Source organism: Daphnia magna, linkage group LG9 (genome assembly GCF_020631705.1).
Source record: "Daphnia magna isolate NIES linkage group LG9, ASM2063170v1.1, whole genome shotgun sequence".
Taxonomy (NCBI): domain Eukaryota; kingdom Metazoa; phylum Arthropoda; class Branchiopoda; order Diplostraca; family Daphniidae; genus Daphnia; species Daphnia magna.
Window position 1 is genome coordinate 1,373,129 of NC_059190.1, and position 18,855 is coordinate 1,391,983.

Consider the following 18,855-nt stretch of genomic DNA (forward strand, 5'->3'; position numbering starts at 1 on the left):
GTTTCGTCGCAAACATTCGACGAGATCGCCATCGACGGGCGAAGCCGGCGGGACCGGAGCGTCCGGTTCGGAAAGGAGGCGCGAGCGGAGGCAGAGGCGAGAGCGCAAACCACTGGAACAGCAACCGGTGGCCACGACGACGGGGCACCGTCGCTCTCCCTACAACGCCTCACCCATCCAGGTGGGTTTTCTCTTTTCAATCTTTTAATTTTTTTTTTTTCTTTTCTTTTCTTTGTTTTTTTTTAATTTTTTTTTGTTTGCTGTCCACTTTCAATTAGTTAATTGGATTTAAAAATAAGAAACGATTCCATCGTGCATGCAATCTTCTACTTGTCCGAGAACTGGGTCAATTTAACGAGCACATCATTGAAACGTGTTCAACTTTCAAATGAAATGCGGCAAATGTTGTACCTCTTTCTTTTGCTGTCCCTTCGTTCCGCCTACATCAATCGGGGATTGTAAGACATCAGGATGTAATCTATTCGACAGAGAGAGAGTCGTCCATCCAGGTTTCCCTTTTTTTTTGTGTGTGTTTCACGCTCTCGATTTTCAGCCTATTTCTTTATTTTTTAAAAAATCGTTTTCCATATTATTGTTGGCAAAACATATTGTCTAGTAACGTGTAACACATTTCCAATCGTGAGGTTTGGGAGGAGTTTTCATCTTGTCGGGTCAGGTTCCTTTTCTATGGGCTGTTATGTCAATGGCAGAGAATATTCGATCTAATCTTTTTGTCGATCTTTGGGTACACATTCAACATAGATGGGTGGACCTGTATTTTTTAAAAACAAAACAAAAAAACAGCTGGGACCAATGACCAAACAAGGGATTTCGGGGGGGGGGGGATTACTTTTCTATTTGTTTTGATTTTAAAAAAAGGGGGGGGGGAAAGAAAATTTCCTGAAAAAAATAAAAAGGCAAATGTTTCAATTGACGATAATAACGTTGGCTAGTTCTCGGAGAAGGTGTTTGATTATTTGCGTATGGATGTCGACGTCATTTTGATGAAGGGTAAGTTGTCCTAGTGTCATTAACCTATCCCCACAACGCACACACACACACACTACCAAAGAAATTAGACGCCATTGGCTAATTATACCTCTTGTTGCGGTGCGCGTGTACGTGAGGAGAACTTGCGTCACCAAAACACGAGATGGTGGTCAAACTTTGTTCCAGAACGGGCAAACAAAAAAAAAAAAAAAAAATGGCATTGATACGCTATGGTTTCAAAAAGATAGCGACTAGGTTTTTTTGGAAGCGACGCTATGTGAGAGCGAAATAAAAAAAAAAAAAAAGCGCTGGGTGAGCATTCTAATCTTAGCACTGGAACACCTTTTAGTCCTGGGGATGCGCGCATGATCTTTGTGAAGAAGGAGCGAAGCAAAGTGGGGAGGGGGGGGGAATTGGTTGCGGGGTGGTTTTAAATTTAGAACTTGTGAAGGAACAGCAAAATGAGTAAGAGTTTTTGGGAAGCTTGAAACAGCCCAGAGATTGAGAAAAATAAAGAAAAACATTTGGGAAAATGGGAGGGATAAGAGGAGAGGGAAGGGGGAGGGGAGAGACTTGCTGTATTCCGCTGCGGAGTTGGTTTGCGTATACAAAAACATACGTACACCCCTCTCCCGCGGATTGCGAGACTCACTCGGCCGTCCTCTGGCCAGTAGCGTCCTGCTAACCGTCCCAGACACACACACACATAAGCAAGACGCCAGTGCTGCAAGAGTTGTGTCGACATACTTGAAACGAGAAGAAGAAGAAGAAGAAAATTCTAGGCTGAAATTTTGGTGTGCGGGCACGTCGGAAGTGTTGGGCTTCTCTTTGCGAGTGGTGCGCACAGGCAAAAGAGGCCACTTTCAAGTGTCTGGCTTTATTCCTCATCCGGAATAGCCGGAAGAAGAGAAGGAATTTCCCTATTTTTTTATTTTTTGAAGGATGTTTTGGTTTGGTATCGAAAAATTCGGCCCCATCTGCTACGGGATTCTTTGCATTGTTGGCTGTTTAGTGAAGGAGGAGTTTTAGTGGCGGTTCCAATGAGGAGAGTGTCCCAGTTTCCGGAGTGAGAGGGGAGGGGGTGGGGGAGGCACAGAAAAAAGAAGAAAGAAAAAAAAAGTTTGGGAATCCAAATTTGAACTGTTTTTAAACAAACAAAGAAAAAAGAAAAAAAGGGGAAAACGGAAGATTGCAAACACTCCACCTGGAAACCCTTTCCTATCACTGAAGTGAAAGATCACGTCTGGAACATGTCCGCCTCCCGGCGGCGTCATTCGGAACAATTGCCGCTGCAGCGACCACTGCCGGATGAAGTGGAACCTAGCGCCATCCGTCATGGAGAACAGGCGAACCATCGCATCCATCGGTCCCACCTTCAGCAGCAGCAGCAGCAGCCGCTGACGAGGACGCGCAGCTCTGCTCATTTGTTTCTCGGCCAGCTGACGGGAACGTGTTCCAGTCTCTTTCGCCGTCTGTCGGTTAAAGTGCGTTACTTGTCGCTGTCGCTCATCCCGGGCTCTTCGGGTTCCCGATCGAGCTCGGCGACGGGCGGAATCGGATCATCCAGGCCGTCCACTCCGCCGTCGGGTCAAAGAAATCGGCCCCGATCGGCCGACAGGGTCGTCGAAGATATCGCAGCTGGCCAAAAGGTGCGCCCTAGACGCCACACGACTACCGTCTGCACGACGATGGACGAATCCACCCCCGTGGCCAATCACGGCCCTGTGAATTGTAGCGCTGCGTTTCTCACGGATTACCGGACGGCTAGACGTTCGCCCAGTCCCGGATCGGACAGTGAAGCCACTCCGACGCCCAGCCCTTGCACGTTTTCCATGCCGACAGCCACCGTTGAAGACACGGTGTACACGGCTGGCCAGCAACACCTGAGGGCCGATGATTACCCAACGCTGAAAGGATCGAGCCGACGGAGGCGGCGCCACCATCACCACCACAGCAGCAGCGGCAGCAGCGGCGGCGGCGGTGGCAATGGGAGCCACAACAACAACAACAACAACAATCATCAACATAATCGGCATCAGCGTCATAACCGGAAGAGTCAGACGGAAGCATCTACAGGTCGCGATCGTGCCAGTCCATTGACGATGGAGGACGACGGTGTGGCGATGATGAACAGCTGCGCCACAGCAGCAGACGACGACGACGACGGCGACCACCAGTTGTTGAACGAGTCGACTGCAACACCTTTGGCACTGGACCAATGTTTTGCTCTGGGCCTAAATTTAACCTCTTTGGCTCCAAAGTCGTCCAAGTCGACGGATACATTTTTGGCCGGCGACCAACAAAACGACGACGACGACGACGAAGACGAGGAGGAGGAGGAGGAAGAAGAAGAAGATGAAAATGAAAACGACGTTGCCGCCGCTGCTGCTGCCGGATCGTCTGCTTGTGATCGCCAGTCGGAGCAAGTAGAATGCGAGTTGTTGACCAGTCAGGATAACACGAACGGCAGCACTGCGTCCAATCCTTATTTCGATTGGTTTCTGTCGTGCAATTTGCAAGAGGAAGACGAACAGTTGGGCGCCAACGCGTCGGTGGGCGACCGGAGGCCGTCCTTGAAAGTGTCTCACAAGTCAGTGGGGTCCGCCCGAGGAGGAGGTGGAGGAGAAGAGGAGGAAGAAGAAGAAGAAGATTTGCATCGGTCGCTCGAAGATTTGCCTTACCCCATTTTGCTGGACGATTGGATTTCTCCGCCTTCGCCCACTTCGCCACCGGCCGTTGCGTTGCAACACGACCATCCGTCGGCTTCGATGGATCGAGATCCGCTGACGGCGCTGCGCCATCACTCGACCTGGTTCGAAGATTATGCCTATCCGGCCTATTCCAGCAAATCGAGTCAGGCTGGTGGCGCTAGTAGTAGCGGCAACAGCAGCAAATCGTCGAATCGATTGTCTTCGACTGGAACGCTGGCCGCCACGTCGACCGGCACCAGCCGGATGATGGCCGAGAAAGCGTATCCGTACGTTTCGACGCCGGCCACACCGTCGCGGCACAGCAACACGAAATACCATCAGGGCACGTCGTCGTCCTCCTCCTCCTATCACCTCGATCCGTACGATCTGCTCTACGACGAAGTGGCTTATCAGGTGCCCGATGCTGCAGGATTGGGAGCCAAACTGGCATCGTCTGGTGGCAAACCGTCTACGTGCACGTCGAATATCATTCCGGTGCCATTGTCGTCGTCGTCGTCTTCGACGCTGTCCAGCAATAATAACAGCGAACGCGGAGTTCATCCGGGACCCGAATCCTTTCCTGGCGTGGAGCCCGGCACGCGCGCTACCGGTTGCCATGGATACGGCGGCCCCGTGTCTACCAGCGCAACCGGTAGCGGCAAGGTACCGCTGCTGTCGTCGTCGTCCAACGCAGCCGTTGGCCAATCGTCTGCTAATTCATCGAACGCCATTACCCGAACGGTTAGAACGAGACGGTCCCAGCCGTTGGGCAGCCGTTGCCTCGCAAGTTTTTTTTTTTGTTTTTTTAATTCCGCACTTTCCAGCGCATGGATTCATCAGTTAAATGACATTCTCTTAAAATTACTTCTACTAACTTTGCCATTGCCATTGCGGAATCATAGGCATGTGGGGTTTTTTTGGGGGGTTTTTTGTTTTTGTTTTTTTAATTGGACGAGATGTGCGTCTGCACTTGCGACATGTGCGGGGGTCGGGTTTTTTATCAGTTGATGGCAATCGAAGAGCGGAGTCGTTCTCGATTTCTCAACTGGGGTAGCCGAGAATAACACGCCATCCAATGACACAAAAGATGGGGACGAATTTAGAAGCATAGTTTGGCCGTTTGCCCGTTCTCGAACCAGTCGTTTACTCTCCCCCTTACTGTCTCACCTTGTCTGTCTGCGTGTGTGTTGTGTGCGTGCGTAAATGACGTTTTTCTTCTCTTGTTTGTGATCTCAATTGTTTTTCTTTCTATTTCTTTCTTATTACTATTATTATTATTATGATTATTATTATGATTGTTATGGCGCAAGTTTTATTTTTAGTCATTTGTGCATGATTCGCTAGACTTGCTGCTTCACTTTCAGTTTCAACCATTAGCATATAAATAGGTTTAAGTAGCTAAGTAGAAGACGAGAAAAAAAAAAAAAATCCTGTAAAAAGGACAACAAAACAAAAATATCGAGGACGAGATCGCCATTGTCTTTGGTCTCTTTCTCCTTCCTCTATGGGTTCTCTCGTTGCTTCGTCCGTCCATCCATCCGCCCAATCCGTTGAACACACACACGCACGGCTGCGCGCGCGCGATTCCAATCGGGTCTGTTTGCCACCTCCGCTGCCAACCTCCGCTCCTGTACCCACATCGATGAATGTTGATGACGATCGTTCGGCGGCGCGCCCTTTGGTTTCCTTGATTTCGGTGTGTGCGATGGCTGCCCTGATTGCTGTTGCCGATCCGACCCAACTGCGCGAGTAGAGTTCCCGTGCCCCGTCTGTGGAGGACGACGAAGATGGACATCTTCTTTACCGAAATGGCGACATTCTCCAGAATCGATGTTCGTTTGCCATTGCTACACACACAAAACCAATTAACACACTACCAAAAAAAAAAGACAAACATTTTTTTTTTTTTTTTTCACTTATTTATTGATTATTTCAATGTAGAAAAGTAAAAAAAAAAAAAAAAAAAATCTGCTGTTCCATAAAGAGAGGGGAGAACGATAGGAAACAACTGAATTCAAGACAAGTTTTGTTTTTAGTTGTTTGTTTTTTTAATTTTGTGTTTTTATTTTGCAGTTTTTGTTTTGATTTATTTATTGAAAAAAATTTATTTTTTTTTTTGCAACAAAATAATTGATTGCTGGGGTTTCCCAAATTTTCGTCCAAAAAGAGAGAAACGATAGAACTAGAAAAGATTTTTGGCATTTGGAAAACAAAACAAAAAGTGCTGTTTTAGTCTTAAATATATTCAAAAGATTTGAAAAGAGTTTTTCAAGTTTTTTGGTGCTCGACACTTGTTTCAATTGCAATTCTCAAACCACTTTGTCGTATTTTGTTTTTCGTTTTTTTTTTTTTTATGTCACCTTGCAGATCGAGTGCAGGCCACCTTGGGCGAGGGCACCTTTGGTAAAGTGGTCAAAGTCAAAGACGTGACCAAATCCAGGTAGGTGTTCCTCCAACGTTTTCATTTTTTAAATTTGAATTTGAGTTTTTTCAATATTTAATTCGTCGATTCCCACCGATGGATATGGTCAAGATCCGTTTTTTTATGTTCCTTTGCAACTATTCGACTTGTTTCCTTATTTTGAAAGTTCTGAATATTTATTGCTGACAGTCTACTGTGTTATTAGTTGCTATAACAACTAACGATCTTTCGTTTCTTTCCTCAAACAAAACAAAAACAAACCTTTTTCTTTTTTTTTTGTGTGTGTGTTTTTCTTCTTTTTTTTTTTCAAACCTTGAAACAACGCAGGGACGAGAGCTTCGCCTTAAAGATTATCAAGAATGTAGAAAAATATCGGGAGGCGGCCAAACTGGAGATTAACGTGCTGGAAAAGTTGGATCGCAAGGATCCCGAAGGCAAATAGTAAGTGGTCTCGGTTTTTATTTTTATTTTTTGTAAGCTGTTTTAAGTATCTCCTTTATTTATTTATTTTTAATAAATTCATTGGGTTTTTACGTTTTCCTTTTGTTTGTTTTTTTGTGCAGCCTTTGCGTCAAGATGCTGGATTGGTTTGATTATCACGGCCATATGTGCATCGCCTTTGAAATGCTTGGCCTTTCCGTCTTTGATTTCCTGGTCGGTTTGATAAATTTGCCTCTTACTCGTATGACAACATCGATTTAACAGAAATATGGTCTGTTTTTCTTTCTCTCTCTCTCTTTCTGTTTAACCAATGACGTAAAAACAGAAGGACAACAATTATCAGCCCTATTCGCTGGACCAGGTGCGTCATATTGGCTACCAGTTATCCTACGCCGTCCGATTCCTCCACGACAACAAGTTGACTCACACGGACTTGAAGCCCGAAAACATTCTCTTTGTCGACTCGGATTTTGACATCTCCTACAACCCAAAAAAGGTGCTTTTGCAATGTCCCTTTTTTGTTTTACGAATCCATTTGAATAACTCTATTCGCGACATTGTGGCTCCCCCCCCATCTGTCGTCAAGTCACACCGGGTAGATGGGGGGAGTTGGAATGGAAGAACGATGGATTGCAGACGGAATATTTCAAGTGCTGGGGCGTCGTGACGGGCGACGGCCCTGATTTCTAATCTTTTTTTTGGCTCTCGTCCCGGCGTCGCCAATTCACCTTCACTTTTTATTTTTTTGTCTTCATTTTTCAATTGAATTTTTCATTTTTTTTCTTTACACTGTCATTATGTTTTTATGTGTGTGTGTTTTACCTTGACTACGCAGAAAAGGGATTACCGACGAGTGAAAAGAACGGACGTGCGTTTGATTGATTTTGGGAGTGCCACGTTTGACCACGAACATCACAGCACCATCGTCTCGACGCGTCATTACCGCGCACCCGAAGTCATATTAGGTAAAAAAAAAAAAACTAGAATCTTTGAGGTGATTTGCCATTGTTTCACCCATAATTAACGACGTGTTTTTTGTTTGGTTTTTCGCTACCCGCGTAGAATTGGGTTGGACGCAGCCTTGCGATGTCTGGTCGATTGGATGCATCCTTTTTGAACTCTACCTGGGCGTCACTCTCTTTCAGACCCACGATAATCGCGAACATCTGGCCATGATGGAGCGCATTCTTGGTCCCATTCCATACAGGTACGCTACCTATTTTACCTGCTGTTATTGTTGATTGAATTTTAATTTTTTCATGCATTGAATTGTTTTGGGGTTTTTTTTTGAATAATAAATCCAGGATGGGCAGGAAGACCAAGACCAAGTATTTCTACCACGGCCGGTTAGATTGGGACGAGAAGAGCTCGGCCGGCCGCTATGTTCGTGAAAACTGTAAACCACTGAAGCGCTACCAGGTGTCTGACGAGGAAGACCACGTCCTCCTTTTCGACCTGATTCAGCGCATGCTCGATTACGAGCCTTCGCAGCGGCTCGCGTTGACGGAAGCCCTCAAGCATCCGTTCTTCGACAAGATACCGCCTCACCTTCGCCTCGGATCCGACCGGGTCGATCGAGAACGCAGTCATTCACTCTCCAGATGACTGACGATGTCATCCGTGTGATGTGGAGAAAATTTATTTGAAATAATTTGCCCTTATAAACTCCTCCCCTTTCTTTATCCTACTCCCCCACCTCCGTCGTCTACGTCTCTCTAAATATTTTTTGTTTTCTGTTTTTCGGTCTGCATTGTCTCGAGTTAATCACTGGTAGGCTGGACAATGGGTTGGAATTACACAGTAAACTAAAAAAGAAAAAGGAGGAGTACGAATGCTTAGCAAAAAAACAAAACAAAAAATGTTAATTCCTTTTTGGACCTTGATTCTTCCTCCCCCCAACACACAGTTTTCTTTTCTTGTTTAGGAAACAGAATAATTTTTTTAATTATTATTTGCAAACGCATCGTCACTTGAAATGGCGACGTTTGTTTCCGTGTGTGTGATTGTGTGTGTGTGTGCAAAAGCCCTGACGAGCCAAACGCGACAATAAAGGACATCATGGAAGGATGAAGTTTGGAAAAGTTCGAAAAGAAGAAGAAAATGGAACTCCTTGTCTTGGCTTTGTTGTGCGTATCTCTCGTCGATATGCTGGGCAGGAGAGAACGCCTCCTTGACGTGGATATCATGTTTCCTCCTTCACTTGCCCTCTTCCATCCCTTCGTACAACTAAAGAAATAGAAGAAACATATTGAAATGACTACTCGTCTTTCTATCAGATTCTTAATAGATCCCGCACTTTTTGCCTCTTTTTTTTTTCCTTTTTCTCATATTGTTTTCTTTCCTTGCCAGTCCTTGATTTAGTCATGAACTGTAGCTAGTTAGATGATGCCACTTCCATAATTTTGTTTATTTTTATTTTGTTTTCTACCTTCGGTTCTGCGCTGGAAAGAAAAAAGATGTTAACTGACGTTGTTTTCCTTATTATAATTTTTTGTTTTTCTTTCCTCGCGTGTTTGTGTCATCTTACAACTTCCCCATGCTGTTTCCTCGTCGACGACTATGAATAATAACTGAGCAAACATTTGATGAATAAATACATGGAAAATCGAATGATTTGGCCTTTACTGCGTAAACTTTGTTCAGACCTCGGCCTACTTGACGTCACTAGCCGAATCTGTTGTGTTCACTGGAGCACAAAACAAACAAAAATAGAAAGAAAGAGCCAAGCCAAAAAGATGTTTCCAGGTTTTATAGTTCGCTCCATACCATGCCGGAAGAAAAAATGATTTCGTGTGTGTATGGAAACCTCGACTTAACGTCATGACCATTTAAAAAAAAAAAACAAAGTTTAAGGTCAAAACTACTTTCTCCCGGGCTAAGTAGGTTCTTCTCCCTTTTTTTTTGTAGTTATGATTATTTTTGAAATATTTACCTCTCATTCGAGAAACATGTTCCTTTTCACAAAACATTTGACAACGATGACTGGCACCGCGTGTGTCTGCACATGCAGACCTTGGTGTGCCCAGGTGCTGCAGAGTATTTGGAATGTACGTAATTTTTTTAAAAATGAAAGGAGCTCGTTGAATTTACTTTATCAGCTTACCTGTATTTATTTGTTTGTTAAATTCTGTCTGCAATCTTTTTCTTCGCAATGTCCTTGAATGTGAAAAGCTTTGGTATCAATGTCAGGTGAGTCAACGTCCCGCCAGTTTTTTCTTCAAAATCATCTATCCCTGTGGCCACAACTGAAAGTGGAAGAAAGAAGGTTATTACTCATTTACAAGATTGCACATAGAGACGAAATATGCTTTGTCTGGTTATTTCGACTATTGAAAATCACGTTAGTCAGATGAAACAACGAGATACCTGTCTTGCGAAACAGCACAAATGTGTCGAAATGGCCAGACGTAGAAGGAGGAATAATCATTAATCTTCCAGCGAATAGCGGTGATAAGGAAAAGGGGAAGATTCTCGACAAGTCGGCCATCATTATTACAAACGTGATGGGCAGCAGTGATGATCGAGAAAGGAAAAAAACGAGAAAAACAGAGCGTACTCTAGAGACATTTCTCTCACGAAAGCATGATAGCTGCCTTGCAATTCTGGTCGTCTTCTGTGAGTCTCGATCGCTTATCGATCGAGATGATCACGACAAAAATAAAGAGAAAATTCTTTTTGAAAAGCCGGACGTTTGGATGTTCGCTCAAAACAAAATCATGGCCATCGTTTTCATATGTCGTTTTGACGTAGAAATAACCCCCGAATCATGGGAGATGGATGACGAAACATGGGTTCGATCACCCATGACAGTCTTTTTGGAAATTGATTGATTAAACATTAAACTTTCAAATGTTTGGCACCAGCTAATATAAAATCCGGCTTTACGGGGCCAAGGTCTTTTCTGTCGTTTCGTACCTTTACGTCGTGTAGAGCGTGATTTTGCAAAAATCTTTTAAAACGTTTTTCTATTTTCATTTTCCAGTCCCTGAACGAGTTTTTAAAACCACCGCTAGATGGCTCTGCCGAATTTTGCCGCGCGCCGCTCTTTTCTGTAGTCAAATCGATGGACTGCTACACATGGGGAAGTCGTCCCAGTGCTGCTGAGATGGTAGTTCCTTGTTCAACTTGTTCCTATGCAGTCGAGTATTTATTCATTCCCCATACCTTTTCCTGCGTTTATTGAAATAATACATCGTGTGGCTGTCTCCCATTTATACTGACTGACGTCCGGTGGTTGTGTGCAGAACAGGAAAAGGACAAAAAAGACAACGAGAAGTAAAAACCCAGTGAAAGTAAGTGAACCGTCAATTTCATTTCCTCGACCCCGACACAGAGAAACTGTGTCGAATTCTTTCATGTTTCTAGTTCCATCTGAAATGTGAGGAATGTCGGCAGGCCAGAGGTTTCATCCCCCCTGGTCTGAGGCAAAAGGTTTTCACCTGCCCTTTCTGTTGTTTCCCCTCTTTGTACCTTTTTTTTTTTCTTTTTCTCTCTCTTGTGGTAACCTTGACAACCTTGATGGCAGGAGGGTTAGGAAAAGGACAAGAGAAACCTTTCTGCGTTTTCCCTTCCAAGAATTGAAGAGAGAGACGTTATGAACCATATAAAATGGGAGAAGGAGGGTGGGGGGGGAGAAAACGCGTAATTGGATCGGGAATTGGGCATGCGCCGTGTGTCACCGTAAACCATCTGCCTCTTTCTCCTCAAATTTGGGGATTTCTTTTTCTTTCTTTGTTTTCTTTTTCAACGACAGTGTATCGAGGACGTAGAAATGTATGTGCCAAAAAAGGTATCGATTAGACGATCACTAATTTGTCCCTGGCCATTGGTTGCAACTGACTGTTGCAATAGCCAAAAAATCAACGATGCGTGAAGGGGAAGTCGATACAGCGCACGCACCGGTCGAGTCACGCGTCTATTATTTTCTCCTTCTGTTTTTATGATATTAGATGTGTGGATGTATGTACACACGATACGCTATAGAGTATCCCTAGTAACTAACGACAGTTGCGTCTATACCCTTGGACTGGGGGGGGGGGGCGCCAGGTGGTCGAAAAGAAACAACACAAAAATTGATGTTTATTCGAGAGGAACCATCCAAAACTCCTTTGTTTTTTTTTGTTGTTGTTGCTCGTATTATTTAACAGACAACGACTCTGTTGCCAGTATGTAGTGTGACTCAGCCGTGGTGACTAGTCGTTTGGTCGTGTGAAAATAATCACATCTTTCAATCAGACAAAACACATCGTTTGGCTGTAAACGAAATTTCTTAACTGTGTTTATTTTTTCTTTTGTTTTGGCTTTTTAAACAAACAAACAAAAAGTGTCGGATTTCGACGGAATGGCATGCGGTAACTAAAACATTCTGCTACACGGCGTTCGTGAAATGATTCCTGGAAGACGATCGACGCTTTTCTGAAGATCCTCCCCCGGTGCTCATCGCAATCGATGGAATTTCGAATCATCCTTTTATGTAAGTTGCTTTTTAAATTGAGTTTCTTTTTTGAAATGTTTTTTTCTGGCGAGCTGGGCATCGATGCAGAAATTCGAATCAATTGATTTTCTATCCCCCCCTTTTTTTGTTTTATGCATCAGTGGACGCTGTGAAGTTGTGTTGGGTTTCCGGGGAAAGAAAAAAAAAAACGATTCCGGCGCGCTTGAAAGATCCTAAAAACGTTACAGAGAAAGTAGGCGCCAACGTTTTCCGCAACAGCTCCTCATTAAAAAGGAGTTAAAGCGTCTGTTGGTAATTAGAACCGCCGTCTATGAAGAAGAAAAAAAAAAAAAACATTTTGTTTTTCATTTTTACTGGACATTTTTGTAAAGAGGTAAATAATAGGAACACGATCAAATGAGGAGGGATTTTAAAGTGGTCCTCTTGGCACAGCTGTTTGTTTCCATCAAAGACCGTCTGCCTCGAAGTAGTAGTTTGAATTTAATTTAATTTAATGGAGACAGTTGTGAAAAAAACAACAACAAACGTTGCGGCGATTTCTCTTCTCATCTCTTTCAGTTAAAAAGCTCTTTAAACGACAGTTTCAACGATCGTTCAAGAAGAAAAGAAACATCATCAGTTGTACACCGCAAAAAGACGACCGAGTTTATAAAGAGAAGTAGATACTTCATTTAATTTAAAAAAAAAAAAAAAACGATGCGCTCGGTTTGGCAAGTGGGAAGCGCCTACACACAAAAAAAAACAGTTGGTCCATCGTTGCCAGTTACGCCCCGTTCGTTCTGTACAGCTGTAATTGGATTTCGAGGGCTTGTCCAGGTAAAAACAAAAAAAAAGCAAAAGAGTTTGGTTTTAAAAAGGAAAGAAATAGGAAGTTTGCTAGGTTTCGTCATCTCCTTAGTTTCGCATGATTGCGGATTTAAAGAAAAAATAGCAATTCAATGCACTAAAGATATAATCATCCCCCGGAATTGGCTTTACAAGAACCATATCATAAAAGTAATTGCAAAGAATCCTACCTGCAACATCCCAAGGACGTTTTGATGCTAAATTGTTTTTCCACCTACCACATTTCAACACGTTCCAGATTATCCCTCTTCGTCAAGGGCACTAGGAATATTAAACATCAAGGGCAAAAATTGTTTTTCTTTCCTTATTCATTCGGCAAAATGCAAACGTTCGTGTACTTTTATAGGCAAGTACCTGGGCGGACTTTTTGTTTTCTTAACTTGATCAGTAGCTAAAAATACGAGCTGTGAATAAAAATGGTAGGGCCTAAAATTATGCCCATCTACAGCCCACAAGTACAAAGGCTTCTAAAACATTTAAAGGTCTCTTGTAACCGCAGGGCCCATTCGTCTTTGTTTCGAAATATGAGGCTTGTTTTTTTGAATGTCGAAGACAAGAAAAGAAAGAAGCCTCACGTTTCGGCGCCTTCCTCACTTGGGTTTCAGGTACACAACATGAAAACATTCCACAAAGAAAAAATAATAAATAAAAAACAGGGTCCCAAGGTCTTCGATATCGAAAAGAAAAAGATGGCGTATAATTGACGAAGCTTTCCATTTAATTGGACTGTGGCGATCTTTTGTGACATTGATTGTTTTCCAGCTTTCTTGCCATAAAATCATCGCAATATGCCCTAAAAGAATCCCTCGAGCTGAATGGTGTGTTGTTCTAGCGAGAAGGAAAAAAATGGTTTCCATGGCGACATTAATTCCTTGTTCGGCTGAGGGTATCCGCCGTCTTATCGCAGTTCAGCAGTTTTTTGTGCCTTGTAGGTCGATCTAGAATTTCTAATCGTACACACGCAAGCGACATCGAGATTCATGAGGATTTCACACGGTTGTTAAACCCTTCAGCGGTCGATCCTATTTGAAATGTCGTGAACGAAAAAGGAGAGAAGCAGAGCATAAAATTCTTTGTTAATTTCTTTTCAGCGCTAATGAACAATTATTTTCTCGTTGCAGACTCGTTGTTGCTCGTCTCAGCGAGGGGATCACGGCCGTCTGCAAGAGGTTTAGCTGTACGTGACGAATGGCCTGAATCATCATTAGCTGGGCCAAATGACGAACGAATCGATGCACTGAAAGAGCGAGACGAAATGTCTCTAATCACGTTAGCCGACCTTGAAGAGGAACACGAAAAAGGAGGAAAGGCAAGCAGCGTGTCTGACGTAATCGTTGTCGGTCGCACCATTTCAGCGGTGGCTGCAACAGGAACAGGAAGACGGCGATGGATGAAACGAGCTGCGGAAATCCTAGCCGGCACGAGCGTCAAACATCAGGTGGCCAGCGTTTCCTCCCCCTCCATTCCACCGCCGGAAACGACGATGTCAACACCAACGGCCGCATCTAATACGACCCGCGTCCCAGATTCAACGTCCGAGTCGGTGGAGACCAGCTCCGAACCTACTACGCTTCTCTTGTCATCCAGCACTACCACCGTTGACACTACATCGATTGAAACGATGGCGTCAGTCAGCCGTATGGACGTCATATCATCCACTTCCATTGTACCCGAGTCACAAGATGAATCGGTCCAGTCAAATCAGACGGTTAACACGATCGTTATAAATTCTACCAGTACAACCACCACTCAGTTCAGCCCTGCAGCACACGAAAATGCGGATGAATACTTTGCCGATGATGCGTCCAGTTCGACGTCTGCGACGGACGCTAATTTCGACGACGAGGAGACGACCATAATTATGGACAAAATCACTGGAGCGCCGCCATCTGTTCAACATCCCGAAGCTGATTCGGAACACGTCAACACATCGCCTCTATGGACGGATGAACTTAATCCGACGTCCATTCCCGACACTTCTCCGAGGCCCTTTCTGACTGTGTCGTCGGTTGTGGCGATTGGACGAGCTTTGTCGCAGGAAGAGAGCGTTCCATGGCCGGAAGCGAAATCTACCAAAGTGATTGGTACCATCATCGAAGATATTCACGGACCTTTTAGTGACGGTGTTTCGTCCGTCAGTACAATCGGTCCGGACGTACTTACAGGCAGCGGGATCGTCGCTATCGCCATGTGCATTTTCCTGGTTCTAGTGACCACAGCCGGTGAGTCAAAATAAAAATTCAATTTCGTCGTTATGTACAGTACAGTACACGATTCGAAAAGCATAAAATCTTTTAAGATTTGATGGCCGCGTCAGGTGGCCGGTTGATATCAAAAGAAAAAAAAAAGAGCCTTCCTTTTCTTTTTAAGGGGCCATATCACGGTATTGCATACACGAATAAGACTAATGTGAGAGACTATCTTTTTCTTTTTTTCTGTGACGACAGGTGCCAGCGGATATTGGTGGTACCGTCGGCGTTACCTGCTGAACCGTCCTGAAACGCTGAGCGAACGCTACGCTCCGTCCGAAACGGGCCTCGGGGCAGCCGAAGACATTTTCCGCGTCGGATACGTCCATAGTCCCGAACTTCCGAGGGTAGGTCTTTAAAAAAAAATACCTAATAATTTATTTTTTTTTTTTCTTCGCTGTATAATTAATTAGCTACCATTCTTTTTGCCACGCCGCCATTGCGGTTGTTCAACTTCACAGTTACTTACCTTTATTTTTTGCAACAAAAAAGCACAAGTTGATTTGTTTTTTTATTTTCCCGAGAGTTGATTGACAGCTACGGAAAACCGTGACGAGTCCTTTAATCTCATTTAAGAAAGAAAAAAAAAACGGAATTCATGACCTACTTTTTCTTTTGCTCCCTTCGTATAGCAGGATAGTTCAGAAGAGATGTATTCACTCGATAATGACTCCTTCTTGACGAGTCTTGAAGCCATGACGATACCTACTTATTGGACCGAAACCATCAAACACACTAAACTATAGAAGTTTTATACATGGCTTACTCTTCTGCGCCTCGGAGTTATTTTTTGGCTGGACTGGCCTACAGACGGCATCATGGGAAAGAACGCAAAAAACAAAAAAATCTTTTGTTTACCGCATTCGAAAAACAAAACAAAATTCCAATGGCTTGGCTTATAGAAGCCGAATGATGACTGCGCGGATATACTGACGGTATTGATTATCATCGAGCGGTGTTATGTGTGTGCCTGTGAATGTGTGTGTGTGTGTGTGTGTGTGTGTGTGTGTGCAGAAAAAAAAAAAGGCAGGACAGGCACAATTTATACGGTGCCTGCGATAGGGATGCCTGCCCATGTTGTACGTTGATATCGGGTGAGTTATGCTGTTACGCGTATACACCACACGTCATCAGCACTACTCTCAATCGTTATATAAGTAAAGTAGTTGTATTTAATTAACGCGATTCTATCCGAGTTGTAGGTACTCTACTTTTCACTACCTGAAAAGGCCTGAAATTTACTGTATCCTGTCCACACATAATTTCGTAGGTAATTAGTAAGGAAATGTATATGCAGTGTATACTTAACTATATCCCATTTTACACAAATTTAACATTCAATTTACCTGTGTCTTAAAGTACGTTGGAACTGTATAGATTTACGATTTGATCGAGTAGAAAATGGGTCATTTCTTCCTAACGATAATACGAGAAAAACTCGCCTTTTGTTATTGCTAGGAATTAATGGCTGGTTTTCTCTCTCTTGGCTGTTCCGAGTTATAAACTTTTATCTAATAGAACTCTGGATAGGAAAGTTTCGGCTGGAAATTCTCTTTTATATATACAATATATATATATATTTACATATAAACATTATATTAACATAATCGCTCACCATTCATTCTTGTTTTTATGTACCGTTTCCCTCCAATTGTGGTCCCTCGTCTTATTATTGCGCGTCTCCTGATCTCGTTGTGTGCATTATTTTTGTTCGTTTTTATTTTTTTGTTCAGTTCCCTTCGTAATCTGCAATACACTTGTACCGCATATCGATCACATAATATGAATGCTTCAATAGTTTGATGTAAAATATTTTATTTCAAAATCGATTGGTGCCATTCGAAATTGCAAATTACTTCCGTTAAAGCTAAACACTTTTCAGGAATATCATGATGAGGTTAATGGACATTACAAATCCTAAACTTTGACTTCGGTGTCCAAATTGTACTGTGCGTACAACTGATTAATTATGGTAACGTTTTTCTTTAGATTCACAAGTACTTCTTCCATTTGCGCTACTACGACAGACTCCATGTCCGTCTCTCCAAGAGCTAAGCTGGCCAGGAGATCTCGCCTCGACGGGCATGCTCTAGATACAAGCTGTCGTATGGTATGCATACGACACGACATTCAGTACAGGAAACTGTAATATGTTCATCAAGACTTACATTGAAAATCTGTTGCACCATCCATCCATGATACTTTTTCAATGTCTTTTCATAAGCTTGAAGACAAAGAGGTCTCAGATCCTCATTAGGTGTGCCATTTTTAGTATCACAGACAATGCCATCAATGAAGAGCATGGTGAACTCAAGTGCACTGTAGGGAACAAACATTTATTAGATTGACCAAAGGACACTTCACAGCTTTGTACCGTTTCAACCACAGAAGTGCATCAATGGAAATTGACTGAGTAACACCAGCCTCCAGCAAAATTATATCATTTACATAGACCACTTTTTCAGGATTCTCTTCAATAAACTTTCCGAGTTTCTATTAAGAGAAATGCTTCAATAAAAACAGGATGGATAATGAAAAACATCATCTAGTGACTAAAAAACTGGTAATCTTATTACCAGTGGTTTTACATACTTTAACATTTCCTGAGATATCTGATTGAACGGGAGTAAAGATGGTTCCAAGAAATCCTGTAGTAAGAAAGTATATCATTAAGAACAGTCCTATTTAAGCAATTAGATTCTTCAAAAACCAAAAAATTGGGCGAGGTGATTTGAGGCCGATAAAAATTCATCCGCCTTGATTTTTTCGTCCAAGGTGGGCTCTGGAAATGGCGAATGGGCTTTGGTAAAGAACGTTTCCCTGTCTGCGGTATCCATTGTAATTTCCGTAATTGTGACTATGCTCTTGGTTTTCCTTTAGCAATATATTTTACGACAGATGGTGCCCATTGATAAGCTTAATGACTATGTAAACAGTCAACCCGTCAATCGCGAACAAAGTTTTGTTTTCGTAATAAGCTACTAAAAAACTATAGATACTGCCCTAATACTCAAATTCGATACACGATTTTCCGACCAAAATAAGAATTTATTAGTCCTATTAATAAATACAAAGTTGGTTTAGTTACAAGGTCTTGAATTCACTTCAATAAAAACAAATCTTTGTCCATAATAGTTTATGCAGGGTTGGTTTTACAACACAAGTAATATCAAAAATGATAATTGATACCTTCACCGGCTCACCGCCGCAAAAGATCTTAATGGAGAAAATATTCGATAAAATCATAGAAGGATATCTCCTCATTGAACCGTAACTCCCATAAATAAGGAAAGGAAAAGTAATGTGACTTGAAAAAGCAACTACCAAGACGAATCGATTCATTTGCTATCACTTTGCCGACAGTTCGTTTTAGACTCCAGCAATCTCGTGGCCGTTAATGTCATCATTACTTTACTTCCGCTGTGAAGGCACAGGAAAAAAGAAATACTGTATATTTATGGTTAGAGTGTTGTAGCAACCAGTGTGAATGTGAGAAACGAATCGTTCTTATTGTGTCATCCAAAACTAAAGCGAATTTTTTCCGCTTTCGGTTATTTTAGTGATATTCTTCTCTTCCATTTCCTATTTGTTATGAATATCGTTTAGTGAACTAAAAAATATTTGATGGTACATTATTCTTTGAAGTCGTGTAAATAAAAACGAACGTTAAAAAGGTTTTCTGAGAGACAATTATTAGTTTCACGTCTGCCTCTAGGGGGCTTTCCCTGTTTTTTTTTTGGACGATTTTTCCGCCATCTTTGA

General features: G+C 42.8%; 3 protein-coding genes and 1 long non-coding RNA gene across 8 annotated transcripts; 2 read left to right on the forward strand and 2 right to left on the reverse strand.

Annotated features, from left to right (window-relative positions):
• Positions 1–1,431: 1,431 nt before the first annotated feature.
• On the forward strand, positions 1,432–9,156 carry LOC116930104 (probable serine/threonine-protein kinase dyrk2). 3 transcript variants are annotated; one of them, XM_032937469.2, is made up of 9 exons: positions 1,451–4,463; positions 5,434–5,512; positions 6,048–6,120; positions 6,430–6,543; positions 6,666–6,756; positions 6,869–7,039; positions 7,379–7,508; positions 7,606–7,750; positions 7,848–9,156. In XM_032937469.2, the coding sequence occupies exons 1-9, from the start codon at positions 2,241–2,243 to the stop codon at positions 8,146–8,148; spliced, it is 3,327 nt and encodes a 1,108-aa protein (XP_032793360.2). In that variant the 5' UTR covers positions 1,451–2,240; the 3' UTR covers positions 8,149–9,156. The 3 variants fall into 3 exon arrangements, 2 of the variants coding, with proteins under 2 accessions (XP_032793360.2, XP_032793361.2); XM_032937470.2 differs by having other exon boundaries at positions 1,452–4,421; XR_004398250.2 differs by lacking the exon at positions 7,848–9,156 and having other exon boundaries at positions 1,432–4,463; positions 6,869–7,038; positions 7,377–7,508; positions 7,606–7,647.
• LOC116930117 lies at positions 8,862–10,427 on the reverse strand. Its single transcript, XR_004398257.2, has 3 exons — positions 9,910–10,427; positions 9,647–9,788; positions 8,862–9,572 (listed from the first exon to the last, which is right to left on the reverse strand). It is a non-coding gene; the product is annotated as an uncharacterized LOC116930117 (long non-coding RNA).
• Positions 10,428–10,625: 198 nt separating this feature from the next.
• On the forward strand, positions 10,626–16,866 carry LOC116930108 (location of vulva defective 1). 3 transcript variants are annotated; one of them, XM_032937475.2, is made up of 5 exons: positions 10,626–10,835; positions 11,868–12,016; positions 13,966–15,066; positions 15,292–15,440; positions 15,729–16,866. In XM_032937475.2, exons 2-5 carry the CDS (start codon positions 11,992–11,994, stop codon positions 15,837–15,839), a joined length of 1,386 nt encoding a protein of 461 aa, XP_032793366.2. In that variant the 5' UTR covers positions 10,626–10,835; positions 11,868–11,991; the 3' UTR covers positions 15,840–16,866. The 3 variants fall into 3 exon arrangements, with proteins under 3 accessions (XP_032793366.2, XP_032793365.2, XP_032793367.2); XM_032937474.2 differs by having other exon boundaries at positions 10,627–10,835; positions 15,726–16,866; XM_032937476.2 differs by lacking the exons at positions 10,626–10,835; positions 11,868–12,016 and having other exon boundaries at positions 13,926–15,066.
• Positions 16,867–16,891: 25 nt separating this feature from the next.
• Positions 16,892–18,169, reverse strand: LOC116930112 (glycolipid transfer protein). The gene is made up of 5 exons (XM_032937481.2): positions 17,804–18,169; positions 17,686–17,741; positions 17,468–17,586; positions 17,262–17,412; positions 16,892–17,193 (listed from the first exon to the last, which is right to left on the reverse strand). The coding sequence occupies exons 1-5, from the start codon at positions 17,928–17,930 to the stop codon at positions 17,011–17,013; spliced, it is 636 nt and encodes a 211-aa protein (XP_032793372.2). The 5' UTR covers positions 17,931–18,169; the 3' UTR covers positions 16,892–17,010.
• Positions 18,170–18,855: the final 686 nt, after the last annotated feature.